Source organism: Rhipicephalus microplus, chromosome 4 (assembly GCF_043290135.1).
Source record: "Rhipicephalus microplus isolate Deutch F79 chromosome 4, USDA_Rmic, whole genome shotgun sequence".
NCBI lineage: Eukaryota > Metazoa > Arthropoda > Arachnida > Ixodida > Ixodidae > Rhipicephalus > Rhipicephalus microplus.
The window spans coordinates 155122069-155142423 of record NC_134703.1 but is presented as its reverse complement, the minus strand read 5'-3'; the positions used below and the strand labels follow the sequence as shown (position 1 = coordinate 155142423).

The following is a 20355-nucleotide window of genomic DNA, read 5'->3' as shown; positions in this document are numbered from 1 at the left end:
GCGAATTGCTTCCATTGTGCTGCCATCTATCAACAAATGCACAAAAACAAGCGGCACAGCGTTGACCATGTTTTCGATAGCAAATCGCGAGCCTGCGCTACTTTCCGCCTACAATGAATGCTATGGGTTTAATGCACGACAAAAGCACTGAAGAATGCTATACGCGTGTACTAAACTAAAGGTGTGTACTATACTAAAGGTGTGTTTCAACTACAAAAGTCCGACGATAACATTTAAATAACCTACGTGGCTGCAGAAAATCTCGCGAAGCTGATATGTGTACTTTGCGGGCTATAATCGAAACTGCGAGTTACCACATTTTTCCCTTCCTGAAAACTTCCTGTCTTCCAACAATAAATGGGGTTTACCGTCTCACAGGCAGTCCGGTTTATTAACTGATTCAGGAAACATGCAAATTGGTTAGTGTTCATTTCTTGCTAACGTATTTATAACACTGTCGCTAGCACAGGCCTACGAGGCAGATTCTGCCTGCTGACCATCCTCAAGAGGACACCCCTGAATTACGCTTGGTGGCGCAACAGTCTGTTGGCATTGCGAATGTAGGCGTTGTTCGAGACCAAAAAAATTAAGGAAGAGGTAAATAAAATAAATAAATGAGTAGCTTTGGATCGAGTAGGATTCAAACTCAAGTTCTCTATGTGGCAAGCAAGTGCTCTACTGCAGAGCCTCGCCTTTGCTTAAAACTGCTTTGGCAAATAAACGCGACACTCATTCCTGTATATAATGCACCCGGTATAACAAAATATCAGTTATAACGAAGTAACTGAAAAAATAGTCTTGCAATAGATATAGGGTTAGGAATAAATCTTTGTAGCAAATCTTCTTGTATAAAAAACTTAATTTCGTGTTAGATGCAACATTGTTATAATTAATGAAAACTAACCGACAATAATGCCAGGGAAAGTATAGGGAATGCTATTAGAAGCTATTGAAATGTAAATGTGAAGAATTAAAAGTGGACGAAAAGATAACGTGCCACCGGCAGGATTCGAACCTGCGGCATTTGAATAACGTGTTCGATGCTCTACCACTGAGAATCAGTGTCAGCTATCCTCCCATCCACATTTTAGAGTATATATGTGCATTTAAAGGTGCGCTGAAACACTTTTTCAAGTGACTATGTAATGGATTCATTGAAATAAAAGAACTTGTTGGCTCACGAATCCAAAGTCGCAGAAATTTTAAGAATCTGTCCAGTATAAGCGGACTTGCAAAGATTTGTCGCACTCTGCCATCGCATTCTCTCTTCTCTTATCCCAGCAAACGCGCTGGAAGCTAAGCAGGGAGGGAGGACGCACCTGGTGACCTTGAGCACTTTCTCTTTTTCTACATCAAATACACTGCTTTTTCAGTGTGATCACGCGGGCACGTAAGGACAAGTCGCAGCCTCCCGCAGCAATCCCTGTAACCACTGAGCGCGCCATTTTCAAATAAACCAATGGCTGATATAAGGCCTTCTGCGAGGGATTTGTGAGCATCTTCCATCATTTGGTGAGAGAAGAGAAAGCAATTGATAGCTAACTTTGATAATTAATTGTGAATTCCAGGCTGTGGTGCTGTGCTATAATATTTGGCTCACATGTTCTCGGGAGCCTCTACTACCGATCGGCAGCGTTTTCTGACCATGCTCAAGAAGTGTTGCAGGGCTCGTTTAAACGAGGGAGGTCACAGGTTCGAATCGTGCCGGTAGCAAGGTATCTGTTCGTCGACTTTCTTTCTTCACATTTATATTACATATTCTTGTAATAACATCCCCTGTACTTTTCCTGGCATTACTGTCTCTTAGTTTGCATTAATGTTGTGTCTAACAAAGAAAGTACCATAATTACTCGAATCTAACGCGCACCTTTTTTCCGGTTAAGCGAGTTCATAAATCGCACGCGCGTTAGAATTGAGTACGAACAAAAAAATTACGGTCAATCTATTGCCATCGGCAAATCCAAAATGGCCGCCCCCTACGTGCGTCGGCATAGCGCGTCGGCCATTTCTGCCTATGTGTTTTTCATGTGCGGCACTTCGTGCGTGTGCTGAGGAGTTCGTCATCTAGTAGTGCATTTGAATCGACGGCGTGGATGGGCCGACTCCCAAAACTCGAGTGCATCACGATGCCGCTTTTAAAAGAAAAGTCATCGCGTGTGCAGAAACGGACGGAAATCGGGCCGCATCGCGGTCATTCGGAGTTCCCGAAATGTGCGTGCGGGACCGGCGGAAACAAAAGCAGAAGATTGTCGACAGCAAAACTTCACGCAAAGGCTTCTGTGGACCACACCAGGGTCGGTTTCCGCAAATTAAGGAGCTGCTCGGCGAGTATGGGCTTGAGCAGCGAGTCGCACAGCGGCCCGTGACGACAGAACTGCTTCAAGTGCGGGCTATCCAATTAGTCTTAGAAAAAGGTCTAATGTGGAGCCAGTTTTAAAGCGAGCAGGTGCTGGCTAACTAACTTTATGAAGAGGAAAGGCTTTTTCCTCCGAAGGGGAACATGCATATGCGAAAAGTTTTGCGGAGGAGTACGATGAAAAGCTTCACAGTTTTCAGAGGTTCGTCCTAAACTTGCGGCGCAACAACGGCTACCTGCTTGGGCAAATCGGGAATGCCGATCAGACGCCTCTTTACTTCGACATGCCTGGCACCACAACCGTCGAGAAGAAGGGGGCGAAGCAAGTTCGCGTGCTGACATCGGTTTACGGTAAAACTACAGTGACGGCAATGGTCTGTTACACGTCAGATGGGCACAAGCTTCGCCCGTACCTCATATTTAAATGGAAGATGCTCCCGAAAGGAGTCGTTTTTTCGAGTGGTGTGATCGTGCGGGCCAGCGAGAGAAATGGGTGCGCGTTGCAATTGATATCTTACGTTTTTTTTTTTTTTTCACGGTGGAAGTCGGGTGCGCGTTACAATCGAGGGCGCGGTAGAATCGAGTAAATACGGTAAGCCTGTAAATCTACCCTTTCCTTCATTCATAGTGAGGGTCTTGTTCTGGCAGACATGATGCCTTGAGGTGGTACGCGAGGGATTATTGGTCAGCTGCCATCTCTTAATATGATCACTTACTATGTGATGCCAAACAGGCAAGAAGAGTGTTTTGCACTCACCACCAACAGGTGGGGCTAACCGATGCTCCCGCATTTAAACGCACATATATACCCTATAAGGTGGACGGGGGGATAACTGCCACTGTAGCTCAGTGGTAGAGCATCGAACGCGTCATTTGAAGGTCGGAGGTTCGGATCTTGCCAGTGGCAAGTTATCTTTTCGCTCACTTTCTTTCTTCACATTTACATTACAATTGCTTCTAATAACATCCCCTATAATTTCTCTCGCATCATTATCTGTTAGTTCTCATTATTCTTGTGTCTAACAAAGGAAGCGTGCCCTTAAATATAAACATTGTAACATGAGGTTTGAGTGTCTAGGAATGTCATTTAGTGGGAGAAGTCTCCTTGACGCATCATATATTGCGTGGCAGAAGCGTAATCACACCAAGCATCGAAACATGTGAATTGAATGAGTGGGTACTTCAAAGACCTACCCATTACAAAGTGCTCAGGCATAGTTAATCATAATAGCACTCGGCAACAGAATCAACAGAGTGTACAGATATGCGTGATACCTCACGGACGCGTAGTGGGCACTGAACAACGGTACTTGCAGTAAGCATTCTGCAGTAGTTTGAAATGGCCTGTGTTACGCGCACAGACATTCATTTTCTTGCTGCACGGTCGATGTGTTCACCAAGGAGCGAATAAAACCGGGCTAGCGATTGAGAAGACGGTGCATGGGGTGCCCAATTATACTATCGACATCAAGAGCGCAACACGATTGCATAATCGGGCCATCGCTTTCTCAATTGCTAGCTTGGCTTTGATTCTGAGTACATCAGTAAAGCTGTGACAAGTTACTTTGTTCAAAAAACTAAATTCAATAGTTCCATTTCAGGGAACTATACCGAAGTATACAGTATTAATAAGGACTAACAGATAATAATGCCAGGGGTTGTCATAAAAAGTATTTGTAATGGAAATGGGATGAAAAAAAAAAAGTGGACGAAAAGATAACTTGCCACCGGCTGGATCCGAACCTGCGACCTTTGAGTGACGCGTCCGTTTCTCTATTGCTGAGCTACGATGGCGGTCATCCCTGTGCCCACTTTTTAGGGTATGCGTGTGACTTGCTGGCAGTAGGCCCATCACTCGAATGGTCTGTCTAGACAACTAGCATGACTAAGCTCAGTAGCTAGCAGGAAGGGTTTCAACTGTGGACTAAACCAACAAATCGCACATTATTTAAACCTGGAATGTGGCCCTAAGTTTGAGGCCTCAAGGTTTTATTCAAGAATGAAGAGCTTAGTTTGGAGGTTGAAGGAGGTTTTTTACATTGTAGTTACAAGTAACAAATACTAATTACTCTATTTGGTGACTGAATTAATCTTTTTAGCCCTTCTGTTTTTATTAATATTTTTTTCACACATGTACTTTTTTGTGATCAGAAAGAAATAAATCCCAATGTTTGCTGGTCTCGAACTGTGTTTTCACCGAACAGGGTTGGGAAACGAAGAATGCAACAGGCTCTGGGCAGATGAAAGCACCTCTGTTAACAACAGCCTATAAAAGCCTTCGGTATATCTGTTTAAGGCACAAATTATGATGCACTATGTATAAATGTGTCGAATTGACAGCATTATTTCAAGGAACTCAATATTACATTATAGGAAAGGAAATAAAGCAATGCGTTGTGTGAGTTTCTGTCAATAATTGTACACTCAAACCTTGATATAACCAACCCGGTTTTAACGAAACATTGGTTTAAACGAAGTAAAGGAAAAATGGTCTTGTAGTGACTGTAGTGTTAGGAGCATACCTTTATAACAAATTTCTGGATATAATGAACTTATTTTCGAGCAAAAAGCAATTTGTTATAATGAGGTGTGAGTGTAATTAGTATATAATTAAATATTAAGTTTTTCTGCAGTCTGTCATGTTCTATTTCGACACAAAAAAAAATGAAATGATAGTCTTCAAATGTTTGTGCAAGGAGTGTTTGGTTTCATTTTGGGAAAGAAAAGTAGCAATTTGGACTTTGTTCGTGTAGTGCTAAATGTGGGATGAGCCATCTAACGTCACAGTTTCTTCACTAAAGTCATAGATGAAAGTCATATGCTGAGCAGTTAGGTAAAGTGAAGACATATGGACTATGGAGAAGGTTAAGTTCATCCTATGAGTTCTGTATGTTGCTCTGTTGTGACCACAAGTCGACACAACTGGCATCAACAAGTTACATACACAAAGGCGGCACCGCTGAAGGGTATATTGAGGTGCTCAGTAGAGTAATTCATAAAAAGTAATTAACAAGCATGTGTTATGAAATTGGCTGTAAATCTGCACTGTCGATACAAAGCCCGTAGCAAGGAATTAATTTTTTCTTTTCTCTGGGGGCGGGGGGGGGGGGGGGAGGTACTTGTTCAACGTCTGGAAAAACGCCGACAGTGAAGCCTGGTTAATTCGAACTTGGTTATTTAGAAATCCCGCTTAATTCGAAGTACTTCGGCGGTCCCATATTTTGCAATGTAAGCTTGAGCGGATAATGTGAAGCAGCGGTCAGCACAAGTTCGTTTAGTGCGAAAACTTTGGGTGCAGTGTGCCAATTCCCAATCCCGATTTCGCCGCAAATACGCGAAAAGGATTACCCTAAAGAGTCACTAGGCAATGTACATTAGCGATATTAATGAGTGGTAGCTGAAGCACCCCTGCCTCGCTACTTCCAGCATTAAAAATAAGATATATAAAAAACGATCTGGTGATCAACTGAAATATGCACCTACGAAAAACAAGACGTGCTTCACTGCAACACAGCAGAGACATGCGGTCAGCGTGTCGCATGTTTCTCATTACGTCAGTGCGTCACGATTTACACATTTTATCTTGGTCTTTGAAGAAATATAATAAAGGACAGTCTGGAAAAATTCGCGATGTATACAAACCTCCGAATGCCAGTTGCTCCAGCAATTTGCACACTTGCACTACTGGCGGAGTTTTCGCCTGCAATGCCTACTTCGAAAACTAGGGTGGAAAGCTTCAATGATGATGTTTGCCAGCCAAAACAGATCGCGACGATTTTCATCACGGTGTTCATCATTAAATTTCTTATTTTACGAGAAAGATTGAGCGAATGGCCGCATCGTGACGTGCTGACACAGTGAGAAGTAGGCGACATGCCGCCCACGTGTCACTACTGTGCTGCAGTGAAGATTCCTTGTTTTTCGCAGACGTGCATTACGTTTTTTTTTTTTTAATTTTTTTTTGCAGTGACAGCAGCTAGGCTCGCGATTCACCCCTCCCCCTTTGTTTTCGGCAAAACTTTGACCACGTATTGCCGGCAAACATAACCCTCGGAGCCACCAACTAGTGGGCACAGCATAAAGGATCAGCCCTGATTAATTTGAATAATTTCAAGTTCCTCACATTCCACATTTTGCATGTTCTGTTAATTCGATAACCCACTTGATTAAAAGAATTAACGAGGTTCTACAAAATATTCTCCGTAGCATACCCCTCACCATTCGAAATTCAGGGGCTGGGACCCTGGCTACTGGCCTGGCCGACACAATATTTGTAGAGAACATTCGAAAACGTTACCTTCTTTTGTTTTGTAGTTTATAATGTACAACATTCTACATTGATTTTTTTGCATTGAAAGTTATGCACCATTATGCCTCATGAGTGATGTGCTGTGGCAGTTCTTGTTTATCAATAACTCTTAAGTTCCATGACGAGTTTTAGTGGCCTGGTGGCTTTTCATTCATGAATTTTATTGAGAAAACAGAAGTATAGGGGTCATACAGTGAGGAGGGTGGTGCAGAGCATTGACAGCAGGGCCATTCAATCTGCCACTGGAATGTGACTCGCTTCAGGAGTGCAGGTGATGCAAGTGATGAGCGAGTAGAAATGCACCATGTGATCAAAACATTCGAAGTCTCAGCATTGTCTGCGTGACAGCTGCAAAACATGCGTGAAATCTGTCGGTCACGTGTGCACCATTATCCTCTTTACAGTTTTGTACCGTGTTAGTGTAACAACGCACATAGGCATGTGCAGAGTTTCTCTTCTTTGTCGGGGTGGAGGTTCCTTGCAGTGCCCCCCCCTTCCCCTATTAAGTAAATGTTTATTTATTTATTTATTTATTTATTTATTGAATACTTTCCGTGCCCGAAGGCTTTACAGAAAGGAATGGGGGTTATACAACAAAAAGTAGGCGAAATGTTACAATTGCTGCAAAATAGAGAGTTTGAAGTTTGCAGGGTCGATGAGGGATGCGGTGGCAGCGGAAAGGCAGTTCCAGTCTTTGCTTGTTCTGGGAATGAAGGAATCACTGTAGTGGTTTGTTCGGCAAAATGGCACACCTACTTTAAAGCAATGATCGAAACGAGGTGAAATGTAAGAGGGAGAAGAGAGAAGGCTCTCTTTTAAAGATGGATTGTAATGATAAATTTTATGAAAAAGAGAGAGGCGAGAGCATTTTCGACGGAACGATAAGTCGGTTAGGTTCAGAGTTTTTTTCATGGCTGTGACGCTGGCATGACGGGAATAATTGCACAAAATGAAACGGGCTGCGCGGTTTTGAACGGCTTCTAGAGTGAGAGTTAGGGTTACTTGACCGGGATCCCAGATGGCGCATGCGTATTCCAGTTTAGAGCGTACTAACGTTTTGTAAAGGTTTAGTTTTACTGACATGGGTACGGAAGAAAAGTTTCGTCGCAAATATCCGAGCATGCGGTTAGCATTATTAGTGACGTATTCGACGTGTTTCTGCCAGGATAGATTGTTAGTAATGTTAAGCCCAAGATATTTATACGAGTGCACTGAGGATAAAGGAGCATCATTAAGAAGATACATGCAAGTGTTAGAAGCTGAAGTTTTTCGAGATCCACGCATGCTTTTACATTTGGTTGAATTAAGTTTCATCCGCCAGTCACAACACCAAAGAGACACGTTATCTAGGTCATTCTGAAGTCTGATAGAATCAGTTGGGTTAGTGATTTTGGAATACAGCACACAATCATCAGCAAATAATTTAATGGTTGAAAACTTAACACAGTTAGGAAGGTCGTTTATATAAATCAAAAATAACAATGGACCTAACACAGAGCCCTACGGCACCCCTGATGTTACGGCAGAGGTATCGGAAGAACAGTTGTTAGCAATGACACATTGCGACCTGTTTGAGAGAAAGGACTTAATCCAGCCAAGCACATTAGGGTCAAGGTTCAATTGATTTATTTAACGAGGAGAAGTTCATGAGAAACGGTATCGAACGCCTTATGAAAATCAAGAAAAATGCAATGAGTGTCGTAACCTTCGTCAAAATTGGCAAAGACATCGTTAGTGAAAGATACTAGTTGGGTTTCGCATGAAAATGTTTTCCTGAAGCCATGTTGGGAAGGATGAAAAAAGGAATTTGTTTCAAGGAAGTCCATTAAATGAGAGAAAATAATATGTTCGAGTAGCTTACAGGAAATGCTTGTGAGAGATATTGGTCGATAGTTTTCTGGAAGATGCGGGTTACCTGACTTATAGACGGGAACCACCTTTCCGGAATTCCAATCAGCGGGTAGCGATGAACACTGTAATGGCTGATGAAAAAGTTTTGCAAGGACAATGGATGAATACACTTCTGTTAATTTCAACATTTTAGAGCAAATTTCATCGGGGCCTGCAGAAGAAGACATTTTTAAACCCTGAATTAGCCTAGTTAAGCCCACCCAGCCAACAAAAATAGGTTCTATGGGCGGAAAATCGGCATGGGGTACATGGGGATATAATGAAGGGGCTGTTGCTTGAAACACTGAAGAAAAAGCATTATTCAGAACTGTGCAGCATTGGTCAGGTGGTACAACCAGGTCAGAACATGTTAATTGAATATTAGATCGAGATTCACCTCTCATTATGCTCCAAAATTTGCGGGGATTAGTCTGAAGAAGAGCAGGCAGTGTGGAATTAAAAAATGTTGTTTTTGCATTGCTAACAGCGTCGTTATATTCCTTGTTTATGCTATAGTACTCAGACCAACGGCTGGGGAGGTTAAAACGTTTAGTGCTTCGGAACAGACGCTTCTTTTTGTTGCGGAGTCGGCGTAAAGTGGAACTAAACCAAGGAGAGCGGGGTTTAGTGCAAATCCTTCTGGTGGGTACATGTTCTTTGAGCAAAGATAATAATTTGTTTTTGAAAAGCAACCAGTTATCATTTACAGATCGTTCTTCATAGTTAGTTATGAATTCCTCGGTAAAACGTTCCATTTCTGCTGTAATTAGTGCCATGTTGGCACGCGAATAATCCCTAATAATATTGAAAACCTTAGATCTCGAGGGGCGGTGAGCTTGCGCGGTGAAATGTAGTAACATGTGATCACTTAGTCTGTCGAGATAAGTTATCGAAGAAACGAGATCAGGTGAAGTTGTAAGTACGAGGTCTAAAGTGTTAGAACAGGTTGATGTTGACCACGTGGGCTCAAGAACAAGCTGAGTGAGGTTAAAGTCCGTACACAAATTCAAAAATTTTATATTTTCTGGTAAGTTTTGTTTTACGCTAACGGAGTCTGCACGCCATACAATACCGGGAAAATTGAAAGCACCCATAAGGATCAAGGGGGAATCGGGATAACGTACAATCAGCAGATTCAGAACATCGTGAAGTTCAGAACAAAAGGAGGGAGAAGGAGCTGGGGATCGATAACATGCACACAAAATATAGTCACGACAGGAAAAAATGATTCGCACACATACTATTTCTAAGGATGACCTGATCGGAACCACAGAGGAATTAAACGCTTCATTGACAGCAACGAGCACGCCCCCACCGATACGGACGTCATGGTCATAACGATATGTTCTGTACGCCTTATCGCAGTCAAATATTTCACTACGTTTTCACTACTTTTATGTTCTGGGCAGACTTTGCACCTCCCTTCTCTTAGGTGACTATGGGGCCTGGTTGCCCCCTTCCCCGACCCCTTTTGCACACGCCTATGACAATGCACTCACTAAACATAGCTCTACACACTTCGCAGCAGTCATCATCGCTATTCGTACGAACGGATCCAACGCGGCCAACATGAGTTGTGTCAAACTACACATGGTTGGTACTCTTGCCTCCATGCTCGCTGGCTGAAGAGAAATTGAGACGAATAAGTAGAATCTGATTTTTAAAAGTTATGCAATTTTTTCCATAATCAGGCCTACTCTGCTTTTCGGGCGAAGGCACTTCAATCTTGTTTCGATGCAGCGAAAGTTCGCTCGTTCTACCAGTGGATGACAGCGCTCCTACTCCCTCCTAAGGAGGATTAAAAAAATTGCTGGAGTGGAAATCATTGCCTAGGAATGAAGCCCTGCCTCTGGCAAGATGGCGGCTGCGGGGGCCATCTTACTAGCGGCATGATAAAGTATCACCGTTCAGCAATTAAGAACGTAGCGTTTCCTTTGCAGGCCCAATAAGTGTAATGTGGAAACTTTTTCGGGTAGTATAGTGCTCCAAGTGTGCCTTCGTGTTACTAGTTTTCCTTAGTAAGTTTTCCTTTGCCTCCGATTGGAGGCAAAGTACTTGGGAAATTCAGTCACCTATACTCGTTTCTGTGTGTTATCTCATCGGGAACAACTGTCTCTTAATATAAAACTAACGTACAATTTGCACTAACATATCAAAGCACTTGATCTCTAAGTGGGCACTGTAAGAAAAGAGCATGTTTCCGCCATCTTGGCAGTTGCAAAAGATGGCTCCACTTCTGCTGCCAAGGCATTAAGGAAGCTTCCACTCCGAAGAGGGGTTCTCAGTGTACCTGTTCTCCCATTGGAATCCACCATAAGACTTTTTACACTGTAAAAAGCTTTTGTGGTAGCTTTTCCATTTTGCGCGACAAATGGAGAGACCAAGCTTATCAGCTGTCGATGCTACTCGAGTATCTCATTTTTCAACCTGTTCGTGCGAAATGTCAACTGGGATACCTTTCTTTTTTTTTGTCTTTAACAGCCCAGGAGTTTAATTATTGACTACCAAGTCAAATTCAGATGAGTTTGGTTATTTGCATAAATAACATTGCAGTATACCTGAGAACTAATGCACCATATTGTCTGCTTTATGCATTTTGAGAGATATGGTTTACAAATGATATTTGTTTCTGGCATACCGAGTTTGTGGGCTAGTAAATTCATGCTTCATTTATTACCATTTTTGTCTTGCCTTTTTGTAATTCCTTGAAAAAAGGTTTCGGGGCATTAGTAAAAAAAATGCTGTCAGCAGTTTGTATGACTGATCATGCCCTTTTTAGATGCCAGAAATCTCAGTAAATATCATTCATGATAATTTAAATCATTTTTTATTTCATTGTACCAATTCTATGAGATAATCTTGAGTATGGGTAGCTTATTTTTTACTCAACTTTTTTTACTGGTGTCTTTCTTACGTGAAGTTTTTTCTTTTTATTTTATTCCAACCACAGCAACAGAGTTTTATGGAGGCCTTGACCGCTGAAAAGGGCATCACTCACTTTGTGCTCTCCTACTGTGATAAGCACGAAATGGGCTCGGCACAAAACTTTGGGGCATTGGTGAGCTTTCTATGGTGTCTTTCTTTTCGCCCACTTTTCACCACTCCCTTCAAAAAATCGATGCACATTCATTTTCTGGAGCTGCAATATTTAGATTATCTGTGTCACATGCTGGTTGTCAACACCACTGCTTAGTATAAGGATTGCTATTGTATGGGTTTGTTTTTTGTGTTACGAAGATAAGTACATAACTCAAATGGTTGCTACTCATGTGATCTGTCCTGTCTGACTAATGTTACGGATCAATGAGCTGTTTTGTTACACATCATTTGTTACATACATTGCCACAGCTACAAGTGGCACTCGCTAATACACCTGGGATATCATCATCATCATCATCAGCCTGACTACGTCCACTGCAGGACAAAGGCCTCTCCCATGTTCCGCCAATTAACCCGGTCCTGTGCTTGCTGCTGCCAATTTATACCCGCAAGCTTCTTAATCTCGTCTGCCCACCTAACCTTCTGTCTCCCCCTAACCTGCTTCCCTTTTCTGGGAATCCAGTTAGTTACCCTTAATGACCAGCGGTTATCCTGTCTACGCGCTACATGCCCGGCCCATGTCCATTTCCTCTTCTTTATTTCAACTATGATATCCTTAACCCCCGTTTGTCCCCTAATCCACTCTGCTCTCTTCTTGTCTCTTAAGGTTACACCTACCATTTTTCTTTCCATTGCTCGCTGCGTCGTCCTCAATTTAAGCTGAACCCTCTTTGTAAGTCTCCAGGTTTCTGCTCCGTAGCTAAGTATATAACACCTGGGATAGTATATAACACTAGTATATAGGATAGTATATAGTGTAACACCTGGGATAGTATATAACACCTGGGATAATGTGGGCACAAATACAACAAAGTGGATGGGCGAGCAGTCAGCTCTGTAGTTTGATTGGTAAAGCATTGGATCTGAAACTCATTAAGTTTTAGGTTTGGCCCTCGCCATCAGCAAGTTGTTTGCTGTATACTTAAATTCATTTTCATTTATGCAATAATTACTATACTGAACTTATGAGCCACAAATAATGCCTCCTGTGTCTTTCTTGAATTCATTCAGTTGCTTTGAACAAAAAAATAAGCCCTTGATTCATTCGCTTTTTTAGATTCATTTTGTTGTATTGTGTTCTATTGCTGATACTTAGCCTTTTCTGCAGTAATCTCTTATCAAGTTGGTAGTAGGGGTGTGCTGATATTTGAAGTTTCGAACAATTTTTCAACGGTGTTTGCTGTTCGATTTAATTCACATTAGAATTTTACTATTCAATCTATTTGAACTTCCTTAAAAGAAATGCAGTCAACATCCTATTGGCCTAAAGTGCTTATTTGGGCTGGTTGGTACATGATCAGCAAAGTGAAAAAACAACGCGTAACACAACACAGGACAGTGACAGATCAGCGTTTCGTCCATCTCTGTCACTGTCCTGTGTTGCACGCTGTTTTTTCGCTTCGTTTATACTATTAGCAGTGGCCCCTTTAAATTTTCAATATGCTTCACCCCATCACACTCTCACAATCTAGCAAATCTGCCTTTTAGGTGCTGCTACAGTAGCATATATGTTGAATCGAGAAAACGATGGTTCCAACATGAAGATGTTAGATGTGGCAGAGGTGCGGGCTCGATTAATGCTGTTCACACCTGAAGTTTGGAAGAAAATCGGAAAAATCAAATGCTGGGAATTTTCAGCATCTAAAATAGCTGGTGTTCTTATGTATTGACGTCTACAAGGCAGATTTGGAACTCCAGACTCGAAGGGAGCACATCCTTGTCTGCCAAAATCAATTAGGCCTCCACAGAAGTTGAAAGTGGAGGAGAGGCTGGGGAATCAGCATCTTTGCCTTCATGTGTAAAGTGTTGAATGGTGCTGAAGTTCTGCTTTTCCCACAGCTCTAGTTTATAAAATGCTTGATATGAATAAATTAAGGAATCAGTCAGTCGATCAACTTGCACTTCAATTCGTGCTAGTGAATGGTATTTATATATTTGTTGGAAATCAGCAGCAGTCACCACTGTGTGGTGCTTTGTGTGTTACGAGTGTTCCAACCTGGTGATAAGGAATGGAAAATATACATGGATTTAGTTCCATCTCTTAGGCAGTATGATAAAAAACATCGTGGCTATATTTTGTGTGCATTTGAACCTCTTTATAAAGGCACCGATGTAACAGACAAATGGGTGTGAGAGATGCAGTTTGTCCACATCGAAATAGGGGTTGATAAGGAAATGCATAGTACTTGCACCCTGCTTATGAGAGAGACCTTATATGAAAGACGAGTTTTTGCCCAGTGCATGTCTTTTATAAAGGAGTTTAATTGTATCAGTTTTCATGATTAGCCTTGACATTGTGTGTATAACTCTGAATTACTTAGCCTCGATGTTGTGAATGAAGGGAGTAGAAAGTGGTAATACAGTGACGTGCAGACCTGGCATTTCAAGGGCATACCTCATATTGATACATGGTACAAACATTTGATTTATCATGCACGAAGTAAAAACAAATTGTAAAGCAGTGTGTAATGCGTAAGCATTGTATCTATGCTGTCACTGGAGGAATTGAATCGGATAGGGTAGGTGAGCAGCGTCTGGGGGGCTCAGACCAGTTCTAGTCAATTTTAATGTTTCATTTCTCTCACGCACATATCAGGTTAATTCACCCGTGGGTGCACTTGACGTTCTTTTTTTTTCTTCTTGACATTCATTTATTTTGTGCGTCCCCTCCTTCTTGCAGAGCTTCAATGCAAAGATTCCGAACGGAACACTTTTTACTCCTGTCTATATGCCCACCTACTTTTCTGTTTACGTGTCCAACATCAGAGTCGGGGAAAGCGAGTGGCCGGGCCTCTGCAGCGAGGTAAGTTGCTTACGTCTCTCGTGCATATAAATTAAGCAAGCAGAAACTCGGCAATAGAGGAACACTGTGCTAGTCACTGTGGGTTGACCACACTCCACTGTAGTGCAAAAGGACCGAAGCGCAAGTACCAGAGTGGCACGCGGGCAATGGTGGTGGTGAAGACATGTTATTTTCAATCTACAGTGACAGCCTGTTGATGAGCAGGTTGATGTGGTGTAACGTGGTGGAAAGCTTGTGGCTTTCGGCTATTTTAAATGAGTGCAGCCCGCTGCATGCAGTTGCGCAGCTCAGTCTGAGCTGTACACTGCATTCTCCCATCATTCTACATTAGAGAGTTGCCACACAGGATGTGGCGCAAGTCTTCTCGCTTCTCTGTAGTAGAGTGTGCATTTGGGGGAAAAAAGTTTGGGGTTGGCAAGAGTCTGTGAACGGGGGATAAAAAGGCTGTGAGACAGGCACTCACTGCACAATTGCTACCGTCTGGCCCAACATAGGGTTTGTCATCTCGTTCAATGGACAAGTTACCAATTCTTCACAATTTCTGTGATCTAAGCAACCTATAATTTAGAACCGGGACATGAGTTGGCACTGCAGTTTATATAGGCTCAGCCTAAGGAAATATCTGTTGAAGATAATTGGTTTCTTTGCAAGCTCTCTCACTTTCTAGTTACCTGTGATTACAGATGTGTCCACCTGCCATACATTTTCTTTGAGGAACTTCGGTCGTATTATGTTCGAGTTCACAGCTTTGTCCACTTTTTTTTTTTAATTGAACATGCTGCAGGCTCAATTGGCCCTTGCAGGAGTAGTTACAAAAATAAACATTCGAAAGAAAAAAAATGACAATCATAAACAGAAATGTATAACTTGCACTTCTGTAACAGAACATTCTACCGTAGTGTAATTCATGACACTGGCATGTAAATTGTTAATTGTTCCACTGAGAAATTGCTGAGAGGAAGAGAGAATATTGGTGTGCGTTAACGGGGCTTCAAGGTTACTTGATTCTATTAATGTGGTATGTTCTCAATGAGTGTAGGAAAGGATGAGGTTAATAACTTGAGTTTGGAATTTTGAAATAATTGTGGTACAAACGATAAATGAATTTAGGCTTGGAAACTATTCTTTGATGTGAAAGTTGTTCAAGGTCAGAGACATTGCATTGTCTAGAGTACGCAGGCTATATGAATCTGGCAGCTATTTTTTGTATGCGTTCAATTTTCTCAGTTAAGTGTTTTTGGTAAGGGCTCCAGATTAAATCAGCATACTCTAAAGAGGGTCTGAGTATTTTCGTAGGCATTTAATTTCACATGTGATGAGGTGTTAGTGGGTTCCTTCATAAGAAAGATAGTTTGCATTTGGCGGCCTGACAGATGGAGGAGATGTGAAGTTTTCAATTGAGATTAGACGTGAGGATAAGACCCAAGTATTTTACCTCATGGCATTTTTCGAGAGTGGTGTTACCATTAGTATAATGAAAATTGATCGGATCATTTTTATTGGTGAATGTAATAAACTTGGTTTTTGACTCGCTCTGTCTCATGCCCCATGTATTGCACTAAAAACAGATATATTGCAGTAGATTATGTAGCCGGATTTGACCCCTTGGATGACGTACTATTGTATATACTGCAGAGTCGTCAGCAACAAGCCGCATTTGGGCCATGCTGTGAATACTGAACTGAATATCATTAATATACATAAGAAATAGAATAGGAGCAGCATGTTGAATTCGCAGCAGCATGTTGATTTCATAAAAGTGCTTATTTATTGATTTATCACAAATTTTGGATTGCAGAGTTGCTTACTGGCCCTTTAGGTTTATCACAGGGGTGAAGTAGTTACAACACCTGGCTACTGGCTCTAATGTCGCGTGTTTCATCCCGGCTGCACCAGTCACAATTCGATCCCGTATCTTCTGCAGTGTCGGTGCATGTTAATTAATACCAGACGGTTAAAATTTCTGGTGCCCAGCGCTATAATGTGCCTTGTAATGATATCACATGTGGTTTTGCCATGTTTAGCCCTTGAAGTCATTCTCTTGTCGTGATTATATATGTTTGCATGAATATAAAATGTGGAAAATACCCTACAAAACAGATCTCAAGCATGGCTTTCCAGCAGTAAAGTGACTACCCGCAACTTTTGACTGAACCAGTGAGTGCATAGTACTGTCCTGTCTGTCAGAAATGCTTTTGGTGGGTGCCACAATGAAAATGTCAATACAGCAAGATTCAATGTTTTCATGATGCAAAAAAGTTACTGCATTGCCGCCCACCGCATCAGTGCTTATAAGCGCTGATGCAGTGGAGGGCAATGTCCATCCCCCAAAACGGAACAAACACACCTCAGACCTGGTGTCTGTGTATTTTCTCATCAATGAGCTCTTTCTCTCGAGATGCAGTGAAGCGTTGGTGTAATGTGTTGGTGTACTTTCAGCTGAATGACGATCCTGCAATAGTTGACACCGGTGCCACCAACCTCTTGCTGCCAGAAGATGTCTTCCGCTGGGTGTTTGACATGCTTAACGAACAGGTCGGTACACTGACCTTTAGTTTACTAGATTGGCCAAGCAGCTCCTGATTTGAATTTCTAAGGAGCTGCTAAGTTCACACAGAAAAGCTAATGCTCAATAAAAAAAAATTGCAGATGCAAGCGTCCCTTATATGGACACTGAAACGAAATATCGAATCGACTTAGATTGTTAAATTTTACTCTGAGAACTCTTGTGTCCTTAATTTCCTCATGAAAGCATTATTAATAAAAAGAAAGGCCATGATATTTATATTTAACAAGTTTTCCCTCTTTATATTTCATGTAAGTAAGTCACATTGCCTTATTACAAGCATGGAGGCAAACAAGCTAGACTTGAATTTCTTCGTGAGCTTCGAAAAAAAAACTGGCTGCAACTCCATCCTTGTATTTGACACCTCTTGCCTGCAGGCCCTTCTGGCACCACCATGCCATCACCTTAACTCCATATTCAGCCCGCACTGACCTATTTAAGTATCCATGTTTTCCAAGAACCACTAGTGAATGGAATTGTGTTACCGATACATGTGATCAGACTGCGAAACAACATTATTCACCTTTATTGCTGTTTTGTCATTGCTGCTTCTTTCATATTTGTATTAACCCCCGTGCATGAACTATGAGTCTACAGTGTTTAATAAATATAATAGACGAGAAAATCGAGGTCACCCTGCCGTGGTGGTCTAGTGGCTAAGGCACTCGACTGCCGACCCACAATTAACGGTATCAAATCCCAACTGCTGCGGCTGCATTTTCGATAAAGGCAAATATGTTGTAGGCTCGTGTGCTCAGACTTGGGTGCACGTTAAAGAACCTCAGGTGGTTAAAATTTTCAGAGCCCTCCACTACGGCGTCTCTTATAATCATATGGTAGTTTGGGGATGTTAAACACCAGATAATATTATTATTATTGAGAAAATCGAGGACAAAGTTTCATTGTGAAGTTTCAGACCGAAATCTCCTTGTGTGATATCACGGATTTCAAGGTGTATTTTTCGCATGTTAATGACATTGGTTCAAGGGAATGTGCAGAGACGTTGTATGTTAAGCCTGTGGCCACCTTGGAGGACAATGTACTTCATTTCCACCGATAAGGAAGTACGTAGGATCTAGTAGACTTTGTCGAAAAATTATGACATCATGGCATTTTTGTTGTGGGAATTTCTAGCGTGCCTCGATGCGCGCACCCCCGCTTAGGGTGGAGTTCCTCTTTGAAGGGGTCGTGGCCGCCAAAACTGCAAAACTGGTTCCCTGAGAGAGCCGACGCCATTTTCTTGCTTTTCAATCGCACCGACTTTCCTGGTAGACACGGAAAACAGATTTCGTAACGCTGTCTCAGTGAAAAAGGCGAGGGTGCTGCATTCTGTAATGCACTATCAAAGCTAAACTGGCTTGAAAATGTTTTGTTTTTTAAAGGACTAAGAACGCAGCTCCTGTGGACTGTAAAAAATAAAGCGGGACAATTTTGAAAATATATATATATATAAAAAAGGCCCAAGACGTAAGACTACAATATTAAATGCGGTTCATCTGGCAGCGCTCGTATTGCTTGGTTTCTTTGTCCCGTGTCTTCCATTGTGCTGTAATCACCCTTGAAGTGAAATACCGAGTAGCTTGTACCCACACTTTGCTTCGGCGATGCTGTGCCTGATCATCATAAGTGCTCTGGGCCCAAAAATCTTCGGGCGCCCGTTTACAGCAGCGCTTTCATTGTGCGCTTGAACGATGCGAGATTCTGAATGAGTGGTACAGCGTGGAAGAGTCGAATGCACAGCGCGAGCCAAATTATCTGAAACTTCGAATACTGGTAATCCTAAATCGAATCAGATTATTCATATAAGTATATTTCTATACGAATTTGAAGCTCGAATATTCACAAACCCTTATTTGATATAATGTAATGAAGAACATGCTTTGAAAATATGACCAGTCTTTCTCAACCACGAAGCAGGATGATGATGCTTATTGCTACAAAGGCCTTCAATAGTAACATATGCACACTCATAGAAGTGTAAAGGGTAAATCTGAGAGTGCGAAACCACAAGTGGTTTGTTATGCTCGCATTTTGCGGCCTTGTTTCATATTAAGTCTCTTTATACGTTTGAATGTGCACGAAAATTGGTGTGCTATTTAAGACTTATTCCAGCTTATTTCTGTAATGAAGCAGTGCATGAAGGTGGAATAATTGAGACTAATTGCACCTCTATGTTATGCTTGAGTGTGGAAGGCTGCCTATATTCGTGCAAATCTCAGTTTGTTTGATCTTGTCGATCTACCAGAAAATTCTTATGAAGAAACTGACTATTCCGAGACTCGTTGAGGTGCTGACATGAACAGAATGCTGCATCATTTTACACTATCTTGAATGCTTCATACTAAAAAGCGTTTGCAACACAGTGTTGTTTTTTAAGTACAAAAATGCTCTTCATGACACTGGCGGCAATGAATATGCTTCTTTGGCAGTTCTCAAAGATACGTGAGTGATGGGCGAAACTTGATTTATCATCTGATCAGTGAAGTGATTCCCTCTCTAAAGAATTACCACGCGCACTCCCAAGAGCATTATTGAGCGGTGTACAAACAACGCACACATGGTCAAATCTCCACTACGCTCGCTGACAGAATTCCCTGGGAAGGTGTTATATGAAATTGTTGTAATCCTTTGTGCGTTACCCTTTGTTCTGATTACCTGATGTATGACTGATATAGTCGCATATCCGCCGCATTATAATTTGATTGACCGTAAGGATGCCAGGCATTCATGCTTAAATACACATCAGTTATTTACTTCCTTCTTATACTTCACTCAATTCCCGCTATGTCCATGCATAAGCACGACGACAGAACGCTAACGGTGATGGTGCGACTATGACGACGAGCAGTTGCTTGCCCGCAATGTCAACTATTGTAACTGAAAGATTAATATGAATTGTGAATTTCCGCTTGCTTGTCATCTACGATAGCAAAGAAATGAGTATATCCAAGCTAAAGTAGAACGCATGTCTCCATTGGAATTAGGAGCCACTGCTGTTGAGGCACGTCCCGCAGCCAACGTGCACCCAGCCGATGCAAGAAATTGGTGGCTCCACTAGTAAACGATGCTACTCTAGCAAAGAAATGAGTATATCCAAACTAAAGTAGAACATGTCTCCATTGGAATTAGGAGCCACTGCTGTTGAGGCACGTCCCGCAGCCAACGTGCACCCAGCCGATGAAAGAAATTGGTGGCTGCACTAGTAAACGATGCAGTTGTCATTGTCCTGTGAGGGCACTCGCATCAAGGCACCCTACGAATTTCAAGGTGGTGTCACCACCTGTGTTTTCTTTTTACACATTTTCTCACTTGGAAAGCGTATTCTTGTGGCA

At 42.0% G+C, this 20355-nt stretch overlaps 1 protein-coding gene across 2 annotated transcripts in view; it reads left to right on the top strand.

Moving 5' to 3' along the window:
• The window catches only part of LOC119172425 (beta-secretase), a 32582-nt gene that overhangs the window by 3805 nt on the left and 8422 nt on the right, over window positions 1-20355 (top strand). For both annotated transcript variants that reach the window (XM_037423525.2, XM_075893784.1), the window contains 3 exons: window positions 11506-11613; window positions 14335-14457; window positions 16897-16992. In XM_037423525.2, the coding sequence (XP_037279422.2) occupies window positions 11506-11613; window positions 14335-14457; window positions 16897-16992 (327 nt within the window). The remainder of the gene's footprint in view (window positions 1-11505; window positions 11614-14334; window positions 14458-16896; window positions 16993-20355) is intronic.